The 16,730-nt window shown below is 51.1% G+C and overlaps 1 protein-coding gene across 3 annotated transcripts in view; it reads right to left on the bottom strand.

Annotated features, from left to right (window-relative positions):
* Nucleotides 1–1,569: 1,569 nt before the first annotated feature.
* FAH (fumarylacetoacetate hydrolase) overlaps nucleotides 1,570–16,730 on the bottom strand; it is a 36,174-nt gene continuing 21,013 nt past the window's right edge. For all 3 annotated transcript variants that reach the window (XM_054452344.2, XM_054452345.2, XM_063652423.1), the window contains exons 9-15: nucleotides 15,378–15,477; nucleotides 14,479–14,609; nucleotides 12,518–12,593; nucleotides 10,039–10,085; nucleotides 7,705–7,806; nucleotides 6,772–6,889; nucleotides 1,570–1,773 (exon numbers count right to left, since the gene is read on the bottom strand). In XM_054452344.2, the coding sequence (XP_054308319.1) occupies nucleotides 1,694–1,773; nucleotides 6,772–6,889; nucleotides 7,705–7,806; nucleotides 10,039–10,085; nucleotides 12,518–12,593; nucleotides 14,479–14,609; nucleotides 15,378–15,477 (654 nt within the window). In that variant the 3' untranslated portion in view covers nucleotides 1,570–1,693. The remainder of the gene's footprint in view (nucleotides 1,774–6,771; nucleotides 6,890–7,704; nucleotides 7,807–10,038; nucleotides 10,086–12,517; nucleotides 12,594–14,478; nucleotides 14,610–15,377; nucleotides 15,478–16,730) is intronic.

The raw sequence follows: 16,730 nt of genomic DNA, 5'->3' as shown, positions 1-16,730 counted from the left end.
TGCTGACCTGGAACTTAGATGTACTAGTGGGAGCTCCAGCAGCCATTTTGTACCATGAGGTAACCCTGAGACTAAAAACCACATACCGAGGATGGCAGAGCAGAGGTATCTTTAATGACACTGTGGAGCTGCCACACTAACTCCAGCCTTCCTCACCCCAGGTTGTTTTCATGTAAGGAAGAAATACCAGCCTCCTTGATGTTCTTTAGAAATGACAAGCATATTCCATCCTCAGGGCTTTGCACAGGCTGATTCCTGTGCCTGGAAGACTCTGTCCCCAGATATCCATCTGGCCTGCTCCCCTCACTCCTTCAGCTCTCTAGCAGAAATGTACCATGGGATTAAGGCCTTCTCTGACCACATTTACAATAGCATCCACATCTCCCAATTGTCCATAAAACTTATTACCATCTGTCATACCACATGTCTTTTCCTTATCTGTTTCTTGTCTATCTCTTTCCACTTGAATGTAAGCTTCAAATGGGCTATTCTGTTTACTGCTGTGCCTCTCATCCTTAGAACAATGCTTAACACACAGAAGGTGCTCAATAAAGATTTGTTGAGTGAATGAATGAATGGTGTGATCTGATAGATGGGCTCTGCATCCTCAACTATCCCCCTAGGCCCCGGTATAAGGCTCATCAGGCCCAGGAAAGGTTGCAGGGCACACTCCCCTGCTGTAGTCACCAAGGAACTAGGGTAGAACCAGGGCTGCCTGTGTGCAATGGGTTGGGGCAGAAGAGATGGGGCAGAGCTCACTCTCCTGACTCTGGTGGGCTTGCAAGAGGTGAAAAGCTAGGTCCTTTTCTGCCATCATCTCAGTTCAGGTGCTCACCCATGACTCGGAGGCTCTTCCCAAGGCTTACAGTGTGGAGACACAGCCACAGGTCCCGTGACCCAAGCCTACAACCCATATGTGCTCATCCGTTAGCCCCAAGAAATACTGGACATGTAGGGTGCTGTGATGGGCAGTTTTATGTATTAATTTGGCTAGAGTAAGGTACCCAAATATTTGTTCAAATATTATTCTACATGTTTCTAAGAAAGTATTTTTTAGGTGAAATAAAACTTAAATCAGTGGAGTAAAGCAGAAGACCCCCACAGTGTGGTTGGGCCTCATCTAATCAGTTGAAGGCCTTCACCAAACAATGACTCACTTCCCAGAGGAAGAGGAAATTTTGACAGCAGACTGCTTCAGACTCAAACTGCAGCTCTTCCTTGGGTCTCCAGCCAGCAACCCACCCAGCAGGTTTTGGACCTGCCACCCTCCAGAATCCCAGAAGCCAATTTGCTTAAAATCAATCAATCAATCGATCGACCTCTTTCTCCTTGGTTCTATGTCTCTGGAGAGCCCTGACTACTACAGGTGCCAGTCTCTTTTCATATTCCATGCAATACCAGGAGGCCTGGGATGTCTAATAAGAAAACCCCACAAAGACCCCTGACCTCACTAATAAGAGTGAGAAAACATATTAATGAATGTCTGGCAGGGAGGCTTTACACACCTTGACCCACTGGATCAAATCATGATCAGAAGTGGACATAGTCGCACCTGCAGCAGTGCAGGCCTCAGAGCACAATGGTTTTATTTGTCACTGAATGGAGGACCAGGCCTACAGCCCGAGGGAGGACCCCAGTCACAGGGTTGAAAGTGGTGCTTGAGACCTTTGTTTCCAGAAGAGCAGAGAAAATCTCATGATGGCAAGAGAGCAGGCAGCACTTTTCCAGCACACTGGCCAAAGCCGACGCGGTAACCATCCCCCTGGCAGTACCCTGGAACAGAGGAGGACAAGGGTCAGTTACAAAGTTGCTGGGCTCACCAGAACCAACACCTAGGTGGCAGCAGTGCCTGTCAGCACACAGCTGGCCCGAGGCAGGAAGGTGCCATCAGACTCACACACACATATCTTAAACACAAGAATAACCCTCCACAGAAGCTGGGCAGAGTCGCATGCAGGAGCCCTTGGATTAGAACCTGGGCCCACCCCACAGCCAGGGATCCTCAGAGGCACTGCAAGGCTCAACAGCTTTCCTGTGGCTGATATGGTTTGGCTGTGTCCCCCGCCAAACCTCGTTTTGAATTATAGCTCCCATAATTCCCATGTGTTGTGGGAGGGACACGGTGGGAGATAACCGAATCATGGGGCGGTTTCCCCTGTACTGTTCTCATGGTAGTGAAGAAGTCTCATGAGATCTGATGTTTTTATAAGCAGCTTCCCCTTTCATTTGGCTGTCACTCTCTCTCACCTGCCACCATGTAAGATGTGCCTTTGCCTTCCACCATGATTGTGAGGCCTCTCCAGCCATGTGGAACTGTGAGTCCATTAAACCTCTCTTTCTTTATAAATTACCCAGCCTCAGGTATGTCTTTATCAGCAGTGTGAAAACAGACTAATACAGTGGTCAGTTCTCCCCACACGGGTTTGGGTTCAAATCCTCGTTCTGCCAATTAGCCTGAAGCCAGAATGCCTCAGGTCAAAGCCTGGCTCCTCCACTTATTGGCTCTGTAACCTTGGGTCCCTCTAGACCTCAGTTTCTTCATCTGTGCAATGGATCTAATGATAGTGCCCACTGCACAGGACTGCTGCAAGGATGATGGGAGCAAATGCATTGAAAACTCTGAGAACAGCCTCCAGTCCCCATTTGAAATTCCCTGTAAGTGTCAGTCATTATAACCATTATGAGCTGGGTGGCTGGGAACAAGCTGTTGGACTTCAGAACTCACCTCCCTCATCTACAAACAAGAAAAACAATGCCTATCTCTCAAGGTTGTAAGGATTAGACTAAATATTTCAGTGAAATTCCCAGCACATCTCAGAAACTAACAAATATTAGTTTCCTTCATTTAATTCCATTTCAACAAGGATGATGGAAAAGCAGAGAGAAGCCCATCTCTGCCCTTGAGAGGGGTCCACTTAGAGGGAGTGGGAGGTCCAGACGAGAGATACACAGAAATGCCTACCAAGTGCTGAGCGAGCAGCATGGAGGGAAAGGGAGCAGGAACAGGGGACATCTGAGCCGGGCCTTGACGGGTAGCTAGGAGTTCATTAGGGAAGACACATGAAAATGCCATTCCAGACAGAGGGAAGAACATGTGCAAAGGCTCAGAGACTCAGGCACGAGATGCATTTGTCATATCTGTTCAGTGAGGCTGTCCTTTGGGGGGCCCTAAGAAGCCCCGTGACCCACGTGCTGACAACATGCAGGGATGCCCTTTGTCAAGAGCAACGCCCTCGCCTATTCTGTTGCTCACTTTGATTATTTTCTGTCAGTCACTTTTCCATCTCAATGCTCAGAAATATCCACACCACTGGGGTGAAAAAAAAAGCCTTCTAAAGTAAAACTGGCTCCCAGCAGAAATTTATTAAACATCTATCAAAACAACTAACTCGGAACTGCAGCATTTTTAAAGTGCCTTCTCCCAACCACGGTCCTGAAGGAGAAGGGTCACCGCTTCTACACCCTGGGACCCCTGGTCAGCCTTGCCCAGGAATTCTGTGCCAGACAAGGGAAGCAATAATGCTGGGGAGAGAAACTGGAATAAACAGAGACACAGGAAGACTAGGTGAAAGACGCCACCACTGAGAGACGCAGGGAAAGAAATGAAAGACTTTTGCTCAGATATTGTTTCCAAATAATGTCAGATACCAAGAAAGAATCCACAACAAACCATAACTATCAACAAATCAAAGATCTGAAGGAGAGTGAGAAATGCATGTGTCTAGCAGTGCAGAGCCATCCATGCAAATACCTGCGAGAACACATCCTTGCAAGTTGCAAGCTGAACACCAGATGGGGCTTGTGAGCGAGACTAGGGGATGGATGAGTTAAACCAAGACAATCAGAGATTTGTGTTGATATTTTTGGTTTGTTTACTTCACCTGTTCTCTTGCTGAACATTTTGTGGTTTTTGGACTCTCTCAAAAATGAGAATTTCATTGCACCATTTAAAGAGGCAACAGGACACAAGGGTTCAGAGCACAGATCCTGGAGCCCAGCTGCCTGTGTTCAAACCCTGGCTCTACCCTTTATTGCCTGTGTGATCCTGGGTAAGTATGCATCTTTCTGGGCCTCAGTTTCCACATCTGAAAAATAGAGACAGTAAAAGTAGCTGCCTTGTTCGGAATAGAAAATATTGCAGATAAAGCCCTTGGCACAGTGTCTGGCCTGCAGTAAGTGCTGCGGCGTTGGCTGATGCCAGCACTTCTGAATGTTCTATTGCGTTTCCAATGGTTAGAAATTGATTTGGGGAAGGAGCATCTGTGAAGAGAAAGCAGGGAAATGACGGGCAGCCATAAAGGCATCTGAGCAGGTACACAGAAGGAGGAGGAAAGCCGGGAAGAGCTGAAGAAACCATGTGTGGCTTTCAAGCAAGAAAGCAGCTCAGTAGGGCCACATGACCAGTGAAGTTGTAGAAGGTGAGGGCAGAGCCGTCCGCCGAAGCGGGGAACCTTTGCACAAGATAACACAGCTGACACACCACCTCCACCTGCCCGCTCCTCTGCTTACCCCCTCCTTTCGCCCATAAACACAGCCCAAATTTTAGCAATATGTACTCATTTGAGTTTTTCAGTGGTCCCCTTCTGTATGAAATTCTCTTTTTTCTTTTTATGAACACATAATGTATGCCTCTCCTCTTAGCAAATTATAATTCTTCTTTCTTGGTTCCAGGGGATTTTGCCCATCTGTTCCCATTTCCCTCTTCACTTGCCAACACATGCTTCTTCAGATCCAAGGAACTGCCTTTCCCTGAATTCCTCCGCTGGCCTCCAAAAATCCTTCCGGAGTAAGGCGTTGTATACACAAACAAATATGGAAATGACTCTTACGGCATCTTGGCTCCTTTCTCCTTCCTTCTCTGGCTCAAATGTCAAGAACACATGTGCATTCCAACTGCTAAATACCAGCCTCCTTTCTCCCAGGCCCTGGACAACTGCCTGGTCTCGCATGGCTTAGTCAGGGGCCCTTATCACACTGACAACAGAGAGTTAAAGCCATCATTTTCTCTTCTGCCATCATCTCTTTCCTTCCTTTCCCCCAAATCAAAACTTCAGAAAATGCTTTCACTCAATCCACAGAACCGTGACCAAAGGCCTGCGGTAGGTCTGGCAACAATTGCAGAAAGACTAGAAACAAACTCAGCAGGGGAATCAGAAGACCTCAGTTGCAGCCTGGCTTCCCCATTTGTGGGACTTCTGTCAAGTTACCTGCCTTCTATCAGCCTAAGTTTTTGACTCTGCAAAATGGGGGCAATGATATATCACCAAAGGGCTATTGTGAGTAAAATATGAAATAAGGAAGGTGGACATGCCTACAATATGGTTGGCTCCTAGCAGATGTTCAGTAAATATTGTCAAATTCAAATTAGAGAGGTACAATTAGGCTGCAGAAATGGGAGCAAAATGGGTATTTGTTGACTAATAATGGGTATCATCTGCTGTTTTGAGCGCTGCCTGCATCTTCTCTACCAAATCCACTTTATTCAAAGAACTAACCAACAACCACACTGGGCATGCACTATGTGGCTGCTGCTTGGACTAAACTTTGCTCTCCAAGAGCTCTGGAGTGGACTAAATCACAGCCCCCAAAGATATCAGGGCCGAATCCCTAGGACCTGTGAATGTTACCTTATATAGTAAATTTTCTGGAGATGTGATTAAGTTAGGATCTTAGAATGAGGAGATTGTCTAGGTGGGCCCTCAATGCTATCACATGTGTGTTATAAGAGAGAGGTAAAGGAGATGAGACAGAAGACAAGGCGACAATGTGACCGTGGAGGCAGAGATCGGCATGATGTGGCCACAAGCCAAAGAGGCTTCCACCAGAAGCTGGAAGAGGCCAGGGACAGACGCTCCCCAGAGTTTCCAGGAACATGGCACTGCCAACACGAGGATTTTGAACTTGTACCTTATAGAGCTGTGAGAGAATACATTTCAGTTGTTTTAAACCACAAAGTTTAAGGTACTACGTTACTGCGGCCACAGGAAACTAACACAAGCTTTTAGTTAAGCACGGAAACTGACACATACACAATTAGCATGCCTGTAATCCCAGATACTTGGGAGGCTAAGGCAGGAGAATCACTTGAACCTGGGAGACGGAGGTTGAAGTGAGCCGAGATTGTGCCACCGCACTCCAGATTGGATGAGAGAGCAAGACTCTGTCTCAAAAACAAAAAATAATAATTAAAGATGAGGTAAACTGGTCTCAGAAAGGTTAAATAACTTAGTGAAGGTCACACAGCTGGTGGGGGACCTGGGAGTCCAGTTTGAATCTTTCCAGCTCTAAAGAGTGTGCTGCTAACCATTATGGTGCCCTTTCCCTGTATTAGTAAAATGTGGTAGGCAGAATGGCCCCCCTAGAAGAATTAAGAGGCACCCTCGCCTCCTTGGAATGGGCTGCTGCGAAGCCTCAGTCACTAACTCAGCTGAACCTTCCTTGATCCTAGTCATAGGTCACCAAGTGTCTGCACAGGGGGTTTGCTGCAAAGTCTAGACCTTGAGGAACCTGCCAGTGTTTTATAACTGTGCTCAGGGAGAAGGGAGACCAAGCAGAATGTCTACAGTCTTTCTGGCCTAGGGATACTCACACTTGAAGTCCTGGGTAGCCATAGCTGTGGGGAAGTACAGAACAAGCAGGCAGAGACTCTGAGAGGCAGACTCAGGATGTGTTAGAACAGATGGCTTCACGGCCAGGTAGGAGCACCCCGCAGCTAGAACAGTGCATGGCGGGCAAGGAGGAAGATGAGCTGCTGGGTTTGGCAGCCCTTACCTGTTATGATGACTTCATCCCCATCCAGCAGAAACTTCCTGGTCTGACCATTCCCCAGGTCTATGGGCTTCGTTCCCTTCCATGACAGTTCCAACATGGAGCCGAAGTTTTCTGGTTCCTTCATCACAGGAAAGGGAAGAAAGAATAACATGAATTTATGCCTTGGCTCTGGCATGGACCGTGCTCAGCAAGATCTGGGAGTCCCGAGAAGTGGCAGGGGGCCCTCATGCCCCTCAGAGACCCTGCCTCGGCCTTGGTGGGATAACTGCAGAGATGCCTTTGACACTTGGAACTCTGCCCCTTCTTCCTGTGGGGACAGCAATGGTTCCACTAAGGACATCGCTTGTTTAGGAATCAGTGAATCCCTGACCAGAGTGCCCAGTGCCCCCTGCAGCATTCCCTGCCCTCTCTGGAGGCTGCAGTTTGCCCAGATACTGTGATGCTTAACACTCTCCTGTCGACAGCTCATGGAACAAGAGGGCTCAGCCAGGCCTCTGCAGGGAGTGACTGACACATGCACCACCCCAAGGTCATCATCTCTGAAGGTTCTGTGACTCTGAAGCCTTACAGGGGGACAAGTGGGCGGGAAGGGGCACAGCAGCATGGCCACCTCATCCTGGGAGGGTGTAGTGTGAGATGGTGACAACCAAGACACTCTCACTGTCTCCTGACTCCTCCCCACGTGTCACTGCGCTGCTCACCTACAGAGGCAGAGACCCAGGATTCCGTTCTCACACCAGTCTCTTTAGGTTTGAATTTGGATGAGAAGTCCCTCCTGCACCCAGAGAGAAAGGCTATGAGGAAGACAGAGTTGTGAGGTACACCCACCTCGGGCCTGAAATCTCTTCTTGAGGCTGAGCTGAGGGCCCTCGGGGCTGTGTGGGGAGTAAGGATGCCCTGCGTGGGCAGCCCTCAGTGCAGCCAGATACTCACCGGCCCGCTGATGGTCCCAGAAGCCAGGAGGTCCCCCGGCTGCAGGTTGCAGCCGTTGACAGAGTGGTGAGTGAGCTGCTGCAGCATCGTCCAGTACATGTACTGCAGGCAACAGACGCAAGGTTGAATGAGCCACTGCAGGCTTAGCCTAGCATCCCGGAGGCAGCTGGGCAGAGCCCGCCCTGCTCACGACCGCCTTCCCTGGCCTTTCCCCGGTCCCCAGCTCCCCCAGTGAGCTCTCTCCAGTCCCTTATAGCAAGGACACATTGTCCTCCTGGGGAGCTGCCCAGAGACCTCCCCCAAGCTCTTCCATCTCCTTCACAAGCTCCGACCGCAGCTCCTCTGCTACCTCAAGCCCGCACTGACCACCTTCTCCAAGCAGCATCCCCTAAGGGCTGACCTTGCTGCTCAGTCCCTCAGCCTGCAACATGCCCTTGTGTACAACACTCCACTCTGCCCTGGGAACACCCTCCAGTCCTGCGTTGGGAGAGTCTAAGTCCTCACGACAGCAGAGGCTTCTCGTGAGCAAAGCCCTCGCTCCCGTTCTCCCATGCCAGGCCTTGGGATGGACATTGGGCAATGGAGCTGAATGATTCAAACATGACGTCAGGGCAGGCCAAGGAGCGAGGGAGAGCTATGGGAGGTCAGGCTGTGGGCAGAGAGGGCCAAGGCACCACGTGCGCACCGAGACGCTCAGAGGCAATGCACGCCCATGCGTGTCCCAGGCCACAGCTTCTCACATCGCCATTCCTACAGCCACACATCCTGGCATAGGAAACCCAAAAGATGGATTCTTGCCCACGAGCCCCCGCAAGGAGGCCCCTTAAATTTCTTCTTACTGGCCCTAAAGAGCCCAGAATAATATTAAATTAGAAGGGAAATTAGGAGAACTAGGAATAGTTCAGTGATTCAGAGGATATTCAAAAGGCCAAGAAACAACTGAACCATAAACATATGACTAACATGCCCAGCTGCATTTAGTCATTAGGGAAATGCAAACTGAAGTCACAATCCCCGGCACGGTTTGAATGAAAAGGCAAACACCACCAGAGCTGACGAGGATGTGGAGCAGGCAAAATGCTTACACGCTGCTAGTGGGAGTATATACTGGTATAACCACTTCAAAAAACTGTTTGGAAGTACTCCTAGGCTGAGTCTACGTGTACTCTATGACCCAGCAAGCCTATTACTGGATATACACTCAACAGAAATGTGCACATATGTGCACCAAAAAGTGTGTACTAAAATGTTCACAGTAACTCTATGACAGCCAAAAACAACGGAAACAACCAAATGTCCATCGACTGTGGAATTGATGTGACTTAAAAAAGTAAGTCAGTTGTGGAATATTTATACAGTGCAATCCTAGAAGGCAATGAGAAAAATGAGCTGTCACTGCAAAGAGCAACAGGGTTGAATCTCACAAATCTAACACTAAAACAAAGACGCCCGCTAGAAAAGAATACATGCTACTTTATGATGCCATTTCTATAAAACTGAAAAACAGAAAAAAAAAAATACATGGTAACAGAGGTCAGGAGAGGAGTGACCTTTGCTGGAAGGAGTGATGAAGTGACCTGGAGGGGCCCAGGGGGCTGCTGAGGTGCTGGAAATTTCCCATTTCTGATCTGGGTGCTGGTTGCACAGGGATGTTCATTTTAGGAAAATTCTTCAAGCTGTACATGTATAATATGCACTTTTTTTAATTTTTATTTTTTGAAATAGGGTCTTGCTCTGTCACGCATGCTGGAGTGCAGTGGTGGGATTATGGCTCACTGCAGCCTCGACCTCCTGGGCTCAAGTGATCCTCCTGCCTCAGCCTCCCAAGTAGCTGGGACCACAGGTGCATGCTACCATGCGCAGCTAATTTTTTTACTTTTTGCAGAGAGAGGGTCTCATTATGTTGCCCAGGCTGGTCTCAAACTCCTAGGCTTAAGTGATCCTCCCACCTCGGCCTCCCAAAGTGCTGGGATTACAGTAATGTGTGCATTTTTATCTATGTATATTATGCTTCAATTAAAAGTTCACTTAAAAAATAAGTCACTCTCATCAATACAGCCCCTGGCAGGACAGGATAAACCAGGAACTGGATCTTTACAGGAACACCTATTGTCCCCCAAGAAAATCACTGGCCACATTTATGCAGCCTCTATCTTGAGAGAACTCTGTGACCCCATGGCCACTCCTAAAAGAGACAGGCCATGGAAGCTCCAGGCCCACAGGTTGACCCATCATCATATCCCAAAAGGAAGGCTCTCCTCCTGTTCCTGCCAGGAAGAAAAGTCTCTCTTTCCCTCAATTCTAAAAAGCAGTCTGATTAGCATCAAAGCTTACCTTAAAATTGGACTTGCATATGGTAGCCGCCTGGCTCATTCCTTCTCCTGTTGGAAAGAAAAGCAATATTGATGAAAACTTAATTCCACACATCAGGGAGGAAAATAAAAAAAGAATTGTTCTGTGGCTGAAGCTTCCCATCGTCCAACATGATTTCACTTAGAGTCTGTGAAACAATTAGCTCCTAGGACATCAGAGCTGGGAGGTCCAGGGTTGGCCAATACATGCACACGAGTCATCACTTCCTCCTCCCACGCCTAGAGCAGGCAGCATTAACTGATCACAGCACATGTTTGCTCTGAGTCCACATGTAGCCTCAGAATCCTTCTTAACACAGTGATCCTGGAACCCACAAATCCACTGGAGATAGCGTGCCATTTGAAGGCTACTTGTGACCTTTGATCAAGGATAACCTGCTGTCCCCTCAGGAGTCCTCTGGATAGCTGGGTCATCTGTCCCCTGCCAAGCTCCTCCAGTGATGGGCAGTGTGCTACTTCACAATGTACTAAACAATATTTACTAAACATCTACTACATGCAAGGTACCAGGCTGTTGCTGTTCCACTTCTGAACAGCACTAATAAGTAGAAAGCTCCTCCGCTCTCTCAAAACCTGGCTTCCTCCCTTGGTCCTAACTTCCCCTCTGAGGTGGCACAGAACAGGTGTGCTCTTCAGCCATGCGACGTCTGGGTCCGCCAAGCCTGCTCCTCCCCAGACCCTTTCGCCCAGATCCCAACTCAGAACATCAGAACTGCAAATGCAGGACTACATCTCTGGACACTGTGCTTTCTGGATAATCTTGTCCCTTCTCTACCAGTGGCCTCCCCTGGGCGGGTTCACCTCTAGACAGGCAGGAAGAAATACCGAGGATGAAACCAGATAGAAAGTATACTCCAAGCACGCATTGTGGGTGGCAGGAGGCCAACGTAGAACTTGTGACACTTGGATTGAGTTCAAGCCCTGCCATTAGCCAGGTAGGTGGCTCGGGGTGAATCCTTTTCCTCTCTGAGCCTCAGCTTCCTGACCTGGAACCTGAAAGAGAGGGCCCAGCACAGCTTCCCAGAGGGCCCTGGGCAGCCAGGAGGCTCTTTGTGACAGCTCTTTCTCCGTGGAGCATCCTGCTCCCATGGCGACAGCTCCTCACTCCTGCAGGGTACTGAGCCTCCTGACAGGAACCTCATGAAGGGCCGAGACCCTGGAACTGACAGTGAGACAGACATGGCAAAGCCCGGCATGTCCAGACAGAGCAGACAGAAGAAAGGAATGGGGCTGGCCGGGCACGGTGGCTCACGCCTGTAATCCCGGCACTTTGGGAGGCCTAGGCAGGTAGACCACCTAAGGTCAGGAGTTCAAGACCATCCTGATGAACACGAAGAAACCCCGTCTCTACTAATAATACAAAATTATCCAGATGTGGTTGTGCATGCCTGTAATCCCAGCTACACGGGAGGCTGAGGCAGAAGAATCACTTGAACCCAGGGGCAGAGGTTGTGGTGAGCCGAGATCGCGCCATTGCACTCCAGACTGGGCAAGAAGAGCGAAACTCCATCTCGGGGGAAGAAAAAAAGAAGAAAAGAAAAGAAAGGAATGGAATGGAGCTAAAAAGGAGATGTGGCCAGAGTGTGGCTAGGAGGTCTGTGTGTGGCCACCAGGCAAACGCTTCCCATCCGAGGGCCCCCGTTGGGATTGAAAAATGACACCTGACTCTTCCTAGGTACAGACCCTGTCCCAGACCTTTGCATGAATTGACATGTTTGGTCCTCACAACACACCATGAGGTCAACGCCATTATTATCCCATTTCATAGATGACAAACGAGGACATGGCCAGGTTGGGCAACTTGCCCAAAGTCCCACAGCTGAGCAGCAGAGTCATGGCCTGCAGAGCCAGTCTCTTTATTACCAACCAACGCCCCGCGGGGCTGTTCGCTGAGCAGCCACAGGGAGATGTGGGCCCTGTCTATCTCAGGGCTGGCCCAGGGTGGGGATCTCAGGTCTGTCTGCAAGACACTCGGGGCTGGCCCATGGTGGGAATCTGGGGTCTTGATGCGCTGGCTCTGTGTGGCCCCAGGGGCTCAGCCAAGCGAACAGATCCACAAGGACATGCTTTCAAACAGGCACTTAATGAAATGTGCCACCCACCACAGAAGTGAGGGTCAGTGGCAATATGTGAGCAGGGGCCAGGCAGCCCCTGGAGAGGCTGGAGAGGGGATTCAAGCAGAAGATGGAGGTCCTGGACTCCATCCTTTCAGCCCTATCACTGAGAGCTCAGTGATAGGGTTAGCCCTATGGGCCCAGTTAGGTTCCCAGTGAGCACCGGGGTGTCTCCTCCCCTCCTCTTTCCTTTAGACGAGCCACACACATCTCCAGGGCTGTAGCATGTGCCCCCACCCTTGCCAAAGCTCAAGAGCCTTCAGGACAAGGCACACAGGCACACATTGCCTCAGAGCTCCTGGCCATATCAGTCCCCCTACAACATACCTTTCAGGTTAACAGAGAGGTTGATGTCAAATGTGTAGGGCTCGTCATGGCACAGATACGGCAGGGGCCTGGGGTCCTAGGAGGGCAAAGCACAGCACAGAGGTCACTGGCAGGTGGGCTGAGCTCACCCGGCTGGGCCCCCGTACCAGCCAGGCCCCCGGCAGCACCTGCTCCCCCAGGCAGAGGGTCTGAGACAGCAGAAGCATTCCCTCTCCAGGGATCCAACACTGTGTCCCTGGATAGCAGTGGGGGGATCATACTGTGGGTCTCCAGGAAATGCAGCCAAGGAAGGGGCATCAGTAGGTCAAAGGTCACATGAGCCAAACCAGAGATGTCCCTGAAAGCCACGGGAGGGGACAGAAAGGGAAGGTGGGCAGCAGACGGGCCGAGATAGAGAACAAAGCCTGGCCTGTGAGGAAAGGCTGGCCTGAAAGGGCATTGCAGGGCCCCTGGAAGGCAGAGGGGTCACAACAGAAGCAGACAGCCCTGGCTGGTGCTGGAGCCAGCTAGGGAGGCAGCTTGGACGGCTGGGCCAGAACGCCTGCACTCCGGCCAAAAGCAGTGTTTTCCAAAGCATGGTACATGAGTCACCCGTGGGACATGAGATCGTTTCTGGTGACACTAATGGTTATGAAACAGTGTAGCTAGTGATGCCAGTTGGAATATAAAGTTCCCTTCTTAATATATTAAGTTTTAAACTGGGAGCCACTCTGAAGAAAAACATTAAGTAAATAATAGTTCAGAGGGGGAATAGTAGTGATGGTTGTACCTAAATGGTGTTTGGGAAGGGCTGGCACAGAGGAAGGCAGGCAAAACCCTGTGATGACAGACCTGGAAGAAGGCTGATGACTGGAGGACAAGCAGAGAGAGGCTGTGGCCTTGCGGCCCTAGGGAGACTAGACAGGGCCACTGCCGGCTAGAGAGAAAGTCAAGTCCCAGGGACTGAAAATGACCAGGGTGGGCAGGGGGTGCTGTGGCAGGGAGCAGCGAGGACAGAGCAAGGAATGAGTGTGAAAGCCCCACAGGACTTCACTAGAACTGGCTTGCGGGGAAAGACCTCAAGGTTGTTTGTAGCACAGCAAACATGAGAGGACCCCAGAGGCAGAGGAGCACGGGAGAGCAGTGTGGGTGCAGGACCTGCACCGGGTGTTGGTACAGGCCCCCAGCAAATGAGTGGTGAGATGCTCAAGGGAGGATGTGCAAATAGCTGGGAGCTCAGCCTGGATCCCCACAGGGAGGTCAGAATTGGAGAGGGGCATCATGAGGACTCAGAGACACTGGAGAACGAGGACAGGTCACATGCCAGAAGCCAAGGAGTGAGGGAATGCCAACAAGAGTGAGGGGCCACAGGAAGTCCATGCTGAAGGGGACACAAGGTCATGACACTGGCTATCAGGTCACAGGTGACTCTGGCCAGGTGTTGCCAGTGATGAAGTGGGACAGACTGCAACAGGCTGAGAAGGGAGGATTGGGACCAGGGGTCAAGGCCTAGACACAGTGGGAGACCCAGTGGGAGACCCAGTGGTGCTGGGAACCAGAGGCTGCAGGGACTCCCTGTTGCTGGGCTCCAAGCTGCATTCTATGAGTTGGGATCCAGGTGGCGCCATTTGCACAGAACACAATTTGATGGCCACCTGGGAGGTTGTGCAATGTTGGTACCTGCAGGGACTCCTCCTGCCAACTGGCCAGATCCCCTGGTCTTGCAAGATTCTTAAGGTTATAAAATTCTGTGTTTTCTCCAAGAACTGTGCCAGGGCCAGGGAAACCATAAGGGAGAATGATGCCCTGGCTGCCTGGAGGTAATCGTGGCCAGGAACTCCCAGGCACTCCACTGTGGGCGTGCCATGGGCACAGAGCTTCCCTCCTGATGGTCTGCATGCCTGGCATGTCCACTCAGTGGGCAAGCAGCCTCAGAGGCAGCAGGGCTGGGTTTGGGAGCTTCCTGCAGAGAATGTGCTTACCTGCTTCGGGTTGGGTACAGCAAAGGGCATGAGAGCTTCCATGGGCACCACCCACGGAGAGATGGTGGTCCCAAAACTCTTCCCAAGGAATGGCCCTAGAGGGACATACTCCCACTTCTGAATGTCTCGCGCTGCAGAAGAAGGGCACAGCCAGGACTTACAAAGGCTGATCAGGGCCTCTCCCCACGACCCCCTCATGCCCTTGACCAAGGAGCAGAGACACCTAGCACAGCCCTCTCCACAAAGCTCAGCCCCACTCAGGCTGCCCCAGGACCAAGGGGCAAGAGCATTCAATGCCAAGGACAGAGGTCCTTTGAGGCCACCGTGCCAGGTTACAGCAAAGAGAAGGATGACCAAACGGTGGTCAGGATATCCCCCAGGAAGGGGCCGGAAGCTCATCCTCAAACTATGAGAGAGACACTTTCTGGGGCTTACGGTGCCATCTTCCTCCCACGTATGGCAAAGGGTTGAGAGCTAAGGCTCAGAAGCTGGACTGTTTTGCTTCAAATCTTAGTTCAGCAACTAACTGAAATCTCCCTGTGCCTCAGTTCCTCATTTGTAAAATGGGAATGATAATATTGCACATACTGTGTAGGGATCAGCAGGAGAATATATGTAGGGTGTTAAGCACAGGGCCTGACACATAAGTGCCCAGTAAATATTAGTTATGGTGTCAGCCGTGTCCCTAGCCACTCATGAGGAAATTGGAGCTCAGAGGAGTTAAGTGAGTGGCCTGAGTTCTTAGAGCTGAAAGTCTGTTTGATACCCAAACCCACTCTCTCACTCACTGCATCACCTGCCACTTTTGACCTGCACCAGATCTTCAGCTTCTATGAAATTGCCCCAGGTCCCCAGCCTCCTCCCCTTCATCTCTACAGGAGCAGAGCTCCAGTAATTACCACTCCAGTCGTTCATAAGGACCATTCCAAAAATGTGCTCATGGGCCTTGGAAATGGGGATCGGCTCTCCCAATCTGTTTCCAGGGCCTACAAAAAAAGCCTGACACGGGGGAGAGTTCATTAGAATCTGGAGCTGATCTGCCGCCCAGGTCACTTGTCACCTAGAGAGCAAAGGTCAGGTATTTCCAAACTCCAGCCATGGACCAGGACTGCCACAGGGGCCTGGCATGAATCCACTGTGTTTCTAAGTCAGAGGTCAGATGGACGCCTCAGGAAAGCAGTGTGCAGTGGTGTGCCCTGCCCCTGCCCTCGGCCTTCCCTCCACGCCCCTGAGCTCCACAGCAGCCTCCCCTCCCCTCAGTGCATCCCAGGTCACTCTGCTCTTTCCTCTTCATCCCATACAGGCTTTGCCTTTCAAGACTTGACAGCCACATGGGGCTTGTAAAACTGAAACCATCAGGGTTTGTAGTCATGTCACGAAAAACCAGGCCAGGCACTGTGGCTCACGTCTATAATCTCAGCACTTTGGGAGGCTGAGGTGGAAGGATCACTTGAGCCTAGGAGTTCGAGACAAGACTGGGCAACATAGTGACACCCCACCTCTACAAAAAATAAACAAAATTAGCTCTCCCTCTCCCTCTCCCTCTCCCTCTCCCTCTCCCTCTCCCTCTCCCTCTCCCTCTCCCTCTCCCTCTCCCTCTCCCTCTCCCTCTCCCTCTCCCTCTCCCTCTCCCTCTCCCTCTCCCTCTCCCTCTCCCTCTCCCTCTCCCTCTCCCTCTCCCTCTCCCTCTCCCTCTCCCTCTCCCCTTTCTTCGGTCTCCCTCTCCTTCTTTTTTCGGTCTCCCGCTGTTACCGAAGCTGGACTGTACTGCCATGATCCGGCTCGCTGCAACCTCCCTGCCTCGGGCTCCGGTGACTCTCCTGCCTCCGCCTGCCGAGTGCCTGGGATTGCAGGCGCACGCCGCCACGCCTGAATGGTTTTTGTATTTTTGGTGGAGACGGGGTTTCGCCGTGTTGACCGGGCTGGTCTCCAGCTCCTGGCCTCGAGTGATCTGCCTGCCTCGGCCTCCCGAGGTGCTGGGATTGCAGACGGAGTCTCGCTAACTCAATGCTCAATGGTGCTCAGGCTGGAGTGCAGTGGTGTGATCTCGGCTCGCTGCAACCTCCACCTACCAGCCTCCTGCCTTGGCCTCTTAAAGTGCTAAGATTACAGCCTCTGCCCCGCCGCCACCCCGTCTAGAAAGTGAGGAGCATCTCTGCCTGGCCGCCCATCGTCTGGGATGTGAGGAACCCCTCTGCCCGGCCGCCCTATCTGGGAAGTGAGGAGCGCCTCTGCCCGGCCGCCCATCGTCT

Source organism: Pongo pygmaeus, chromosome 16, assembly GCF_028885625.2.
Source record: "Pongo pygmaeus isolate AG05252 chromosome 16, NHGRI_mPonPyg2-v2.0_pri, whole genome shotgun sequence".
Taxonomy (NCBI): Eukaryota; Metazoa; Chordata; class Mammalia; order Primates; family Hominidae; genus Pongo; species Pongo pygmaeus.
This window is presented reverse-complemented; position numbering and strand designations above follow the sequence as displayed.